A 6,000-nucleotide genomic window follows, 5' to 3' on the forward strand; every position below is an offset into this window, starting at 1 on the left:
ATGAAAATGCTTTCCTTGGTTTAGTGTTCATTTTATTCCTTATGAATTTAGGGTTACTGAAACAAGACTTGGGACCCCTAGAATCCAGTGCTGAGAGGATGTGTCACCTGAATGTTAAAAGCCAGTATAATTGTAATTATATTCTTTCAGTCATAGTCAACATGCCCAGGGCACATGACTGGAAGAAGCAGTCACTGAGGCCCGTTGGTCTCTCAGATGAAAGTGAGAGCAGGAGAGGATTTGGAGGCACCCCCGTCTCACTGCTAATGAACACAAAAAATATCTCTACCCAACATCCAGCATTATAAAGCTGTTGCATCAAACTGAAATTACTCTGCTGTATTCAAAATCATTTCCCATTGTTAAATTTAGCTATGAAATTCTCTGACAATCTACCTTATATAGATGTCTGATCACTTGATATCCCTGTGTTCCAAATTCTACTAAAATTAACAATGAAACTAATATTTATGGGCTTGATATCTTACAGACCATATTGATAAATGCCTCCTTATTTTTCTTAATTTAATCTTTCTGAAACAACCACATAAAAAGTTGTTATTAATATTCCCTTTGCAAAGAGGTTAGAGCAGCTATGCATTTCATCCAAATCCTTAACACCTGGAAACTTGCAAAGTCATGTCAGTTTTTAACCATCCTTAGACAATGACTAAAAAGGAGCTCATGCTATACTGGCTGATATTATCTTTAGCAGACAGGAACTCATTCAAATGTACCATAAATTCAAAAATTAACCATGAGTAAATGGCACAGTAAAACAGGTTTGTTATATTCTACTCCCTGAAGTTGGAGTATCTCATGTCTGCATGTCTGGGCTTCAGCAAAGAAGTGGCAATGACTTCAGGTACTTTTTTTTTTCTTCATTAGTTATGCCCATATTCATTGTGTAAACAGCACATGTTGGTATCATCCTTAGCCTCCTCCCCACACCAAAGGGACCCTCCTCATTGGGAATGTCAGATATCCCCATGGGAACTGTGGGTCATGCTTTGTGGGGATAGCCATCAGTTAAGGTGAACAGGCAATATCTCTGTGCATAACTTCCAAACTTGTGTATCTAACAATCTTTACACCCATTCTTTCATGAATATCCCTGAGCCATGTTGGGTTTACTTTAGGTCTCTTACATTCAAGATGTCTTGGGTGCCTCTGTGTCTCTGGATCTCTGGTTTGGTAGGATTTCATTGTTTTCGGTGTCTATCTCCTTCACACTTATGCTGGTACCAGGTTCACCAAGAAAGCAGAACTCTTGCTCATTTTCCCAATTGCTCTAGGTTTCAGTTGGGGCCCTGGAGAGGTGCCATAGGATGATTCTCTCCTCAGGTTCTGCACCCATATGACAAAGAGAAGCAGATTCTGAAATGGAGACTGAAGTCAGGACTGGATAAATGAGATAACCATTATTAGTTCAGAGAAAATTCAATAGTTGTAGAACCTCTTGTAGGCCAAGATTGGTGGGAGCTTGATAGTGGAGAGCTAACTCATATTTTGGATATGATTCTTACTTGTTTCCAAGTTCCAGCCATGGTTTTGTTCCACTGAGAAGATCTGTTAGCCCATTCAAGTGCAGTTGGTTACCCACTATGGCTGTGTGCCACTATTGCACTTCAGTGAGCATCATGTCATGTTTTTTCCTGCTCAGTAGCATAGAAGAGGAGTTGCTTGGGTAGATGTTTGCCATTTTCCCCAAGTCGCTCATTGAGCACCTTCTGGCACCTGAAAAGCTAACTGTGTGGGGACTGACTCTCTTCCAGATTCCAGCTAGTTCTCTTCATGTTCTGTACCAACAACATACAGTGTCTTTGGCAGTAGGGTCTTACAATTAGCATTTGGTTTGTAATCAAGGGCTTGACTTCATCTATTTCAAGGAGGGATTCATATGGGTAGGTGGTGGCTCAAAATATTGCCAAAAGGATATAGAGATGTTGAAGTTTAAAGGCTGAGCCATGGATTTTTACCTTCAAGGTCACCCCACCATCCTCAGCTTAATTCCAAAATCAGAAAGTGCTTATCAGGGTGGGGAGATTGTTCAATGGGTAAAGTTCTTGCACACAAGGATGCGAACCTGAGTTGGGATCTCTGGTACCCACATAAGGTGATGAGTGTGGCATCACAAATTTGTAATCCCAGTGCCAGGGAGGTAGAGACAAGAGACTATCTAGGGGTTGCTGGCAATCTATTCTAGCCTGAACTGTCAGGTTTAGGTTAAGTGAGCAATCCTGAGTCAAAAGTAAACTGTAAAGTGTTTGAGGAAGATATCTGATGTTATTAATCTCTGATCTCCACATGCATGCACATACATGGGTGTCCAAATGTGCAGTGTGCACACACATACACAAACAGAAATTGCTGATGTCATGACCACTCCTCTGCTATGCAGTTAGGACTTGATAGTTGGAATGTGGACTCCATTCATAGAGCAATTTTATCTGCAGGAAGGTACTATTTTCTTCTTTCCCTGGCTTTCATAACTATCTCAATGGAGAATCTGCTTTACAGGCAGAAAATCAATGGCAAGGTATTCTGGGAAGTGTAGTTAGTAGATGTTCAGCCTCTGTAACATGGAAGTTGGTGGATATACCAGATGTGGGAATGAGTGCAGAGGGTTATCAGTGGATGTGTAAGGAGCATGGGCAACATGCAGGTCAAGATGATTGTCAGGAGAAAAGCCTCTGAGACTGTGCTACCAACTCAAAGAGGTCTGGCTAATTTTTTTCCTGCTCAGGGGTAGGAGTGGTTTTTGATCCTGTTTGAAGCCAACAGTGGATCTTCTTCCTAACAGATGGAATTCTCCTCATACATCATTAGCCACATGTGGTCCATAATCTCACTGCTGTGCCTGTTCTTGATCATTGCCACCTTCCTGCTATGTCATGCCATCCAGAATCACAACACCTACCTCCACCTCCATCTCTGCATATGTCTCTTCTTGGCCAAACTTCTCTTCCTCATAGGTATAGACATGACTTACAACCAGGTCAGAATCCCTTATACTATTCTGCTACCAAGCCTCTTCTTCTCTTCACTGTCTTCTTCCCACTCCTATCTCGATCCTTTACCCAGGGCCGTTGCACATGCTGTGCTCTCCTCAGTAACATCTCTTCTAGTTGACTTTTTTTTTTTTTTTGATAAGTGTCATTTAACAATCTGTTCCCTGGGGCTGGGAAGATGTCTCCATGGATAAAATGCTTGCCGTGACATATGTGCATCCATACTCACACAGACAGAAACACATAAATCATACATACGTACAACAAAAAATAATAAAATAATTTTATGATTATGTTATGAATTGCTTCAGTTCCTTCTTTTACTCAACGTAGCAATCAATGTTTCTCTTATATAGTAATTTTCCCTCAAGAGACAGTTGACAATGTCTGCAGACAGTTTTGGTGATCACACCTCTGGGGTTATGTTACTGGCATCAAGTGGACAGTGGTCAGGGATAGTGCTCATCATGGCACATTGTGAAGCATATCCTCTCTCTCAACCAGTATTAAAAATGAATAGTGATATGTCTCAGTGGGTAGGGAGATGGCTCATTATGTAATGTGCTTGCCATGTAAGTGTAAAGACCTGAATTCATATTTCCAACACCCTTGTAAAAATCTGGGTATATTAGTTCATGTCTCTAATCAAACTTCTGTGTGGCACAGAACAGAAGATCTTTGTCTAACTAGTCTAGCTGAACCTGCATGTTCCAGGCTCAGTGAGAGACTTATTTCAATACATAAGGTGGAGAATAAAGGAGACATTGACCTCTGGCTTCCCCTTGCATGCACATACATGTCCATGCATACCCACACACAAGTGCACCAATGAGCCCATGGGTATAGATACAGCATACACACATGCCACACACACACAATCTTCACTATGTGAACAAGTAACCTACAGGTTATACTTTGTGGCGTCTTCCCACAAGTTTTTCAGATTGTCATTAATATGAATAATCAACTGTATCATTGGGACAAATGTTTTCTAGCTGAATCAATAAGTGTCACATTTGCCGGGCTCCTCCCTGGTCAGGTAGTTCTTTGGAAGGACCAGGCCTGCTGGTTCCTCCCAAGGGGTTGAGGAGGTAGATGAGCGTACAATGAATCAGAAACCTCTCCTAGCCACTGGAGAAAAACCACAGTGAGTCAGGAGTCTTTTTGAAGCAGGAACTCACAGAAAAACTCACTTTATTGCTATGAGCAGTTGCCTATATCATGTTGGGATGAAGGGGGTGATTTTAGGATGGGCGGGGGGGGGGAGATGTAAGGGCCAATAGGAAACTAACTATTGAAATGGTTAATTTCAATTGCTACATGGAGGTGGCAGGCAAGAAGCCATTAGGCATCTTACTGAGTCCTAGCTGGCCAGAGACAGGTCACCAAACTTTTGCCAAGGCTCATGAAGTCCCACTAGGCCTCATGCCTGGACCTTTCAGGGCCCAACATTTCCCTCTTTTGTTTTAGTAAGAGCGTTAGTCACTGTGGCCCCTGTCTTAGGTTGTCCCCCTCTGGGGATCTTACCCGTCATTGGGTACCATGTGTTTAGCTCGTTGAGAACGCACTCCATGGCCTGTCTTAGGTTGTCCTTCTCTGTGGAGCTTACCCATCATTGGTCACATGGAGGACAGAGGCAATGGCAGTGGGTCATCTGAGGAACATAATTCCTGAGTTGTCAGACTGTGAAAATGTACTTTGACCTGATGTAGTTTTATTGCCTCTAGCCACTGGTGAATAATCTGTGTAATTTTGTTAATTACACAAGGCCCTACAGCGAGGAGAAGGAGAAGGGGAGGGAGAAGGAGAAAGAGGGGGAGGGGTCCAGGTAGAGGGAGAAGGTAGGGTAAGAAGTCATGTAAGCCCATCTGCAGCAGCTTGTCCTGGAGGTTCCATTGCCTCCTCTTCAAGTCTTCCTGGAGCCTCTTAATCTTGTCCTGGATGACTCCTAATTTATTGGTGTAAGGCAGCATTTTTCCTATAAAAACAAACATATGCCTCCCGTTTTGGCCATTAGTAAGTATAGTCCTCTCCTGTTTTGTAGGACTACCTTAGCCAGGGAATCTAGCTTCCAGGAATTATATCTACATCTGGGATTAAGGTGGCTGGGGCACAAAGACCTGTCCAATTGGTGGGCAGAAATTTTTAGGCCATCCCACCTCCACAAACATAAGCCATTCCATAAGGCAGGCAGCACTGAGCATTGGGCTCAGATGTGTTAAAAGTACAGAAGGAAGGATGAATGTTTCCCATATATATATTGGATTTATTAGGGGAAAGGGGGGCCCCAATGCCCAGAAGAAACATTGGGAAATCTGGATGGGGATGGGGAAGGTGGCTGAGCAATTTTTTAAGGTTGTATGGGCATTTGTACTGTAAGCAGCCAGGGAGGCCCAGATATTTTAGGTCTCTCGTTGGTAACCAAATGGATCTTTTTCTTTTTATAAAGATTTTTTATGAACAAAAATTCTATGAGCTTTATATAAGTTTTTATTAAAAAACTCCTTTCTGTTACAGAGTATTTGCACTTTAATTACTTCTTAGTACAAAGGTTGGGAAACAAATAAACACTTGGATCTTAATAATATAAACATAAATATTAAGGAATGGCCAGCTTTTATCAGTAGCACTGAATGTGTATAATCTTGTTTACATGTAGGTGTTAAAGTCTTGCTATCAAATGGCCCAGAGCTATGGATACAAGGCCAGCCAAATGGTTTCAGATAATTTCCCCCTTTTTACTTATTATTTTTAATGAACTGGGCCCTTTTGAGCCTCAGTGCAAAAAGACTGTGTCTGTCTTAGGTTGTCCTCTACAAGATTTAGGCCTTACCCGTAGTCGGTACATGAACTCCATCATTCATGCACTGTCTTAAGTTGACCTAACTCAAGAGAATCTTACCCGTCCTTGACTACCAGCCTATGTAGGGGCTTTAAGATGATGTCTCAAAGAGCCAGGGTTGGGTCCGTAGCTATATACCAAGTACTT

General features: G+C 42.0%; 1 protein-coding gene across 1 annotated transcript in view; it reads right to left on the reverse strand.

Annotated features, from left to right (window-relative positions):
• LOC123455047 (vomeronasal type-2 receptor 116-like) overlaps positions 1-5,868 on the reverse strand; it is a 50,870-nt gene extending 45,002 nt beyond the window's left edge. Inside the window, 1 exon segment of the mRNA XM_045134734.1 lies at positions 5,845-5,868. Within this exon segment, the coding sequence (XP_044990669.1) occupies positions 5,845-5,868 (24 nt within the window).
• Between the last annotated feature and the right edge of the window lie 132 nt (positions 5,869-6,000).

This window comes from Jaculus jaculus, chromosome 15 (assembly GCF_020740685.1).
Source record: "Jaculus jaculus isolate mJacJac1 chromosome 15, mJacJac1.mat.Y.cur, whole genome shotgun sequence".
NCBI lineage: Eukaryota > Metazoa > Chordata > Mammalia > Rodentia > Dipodidae > Jaculus > Jaculus jaculus.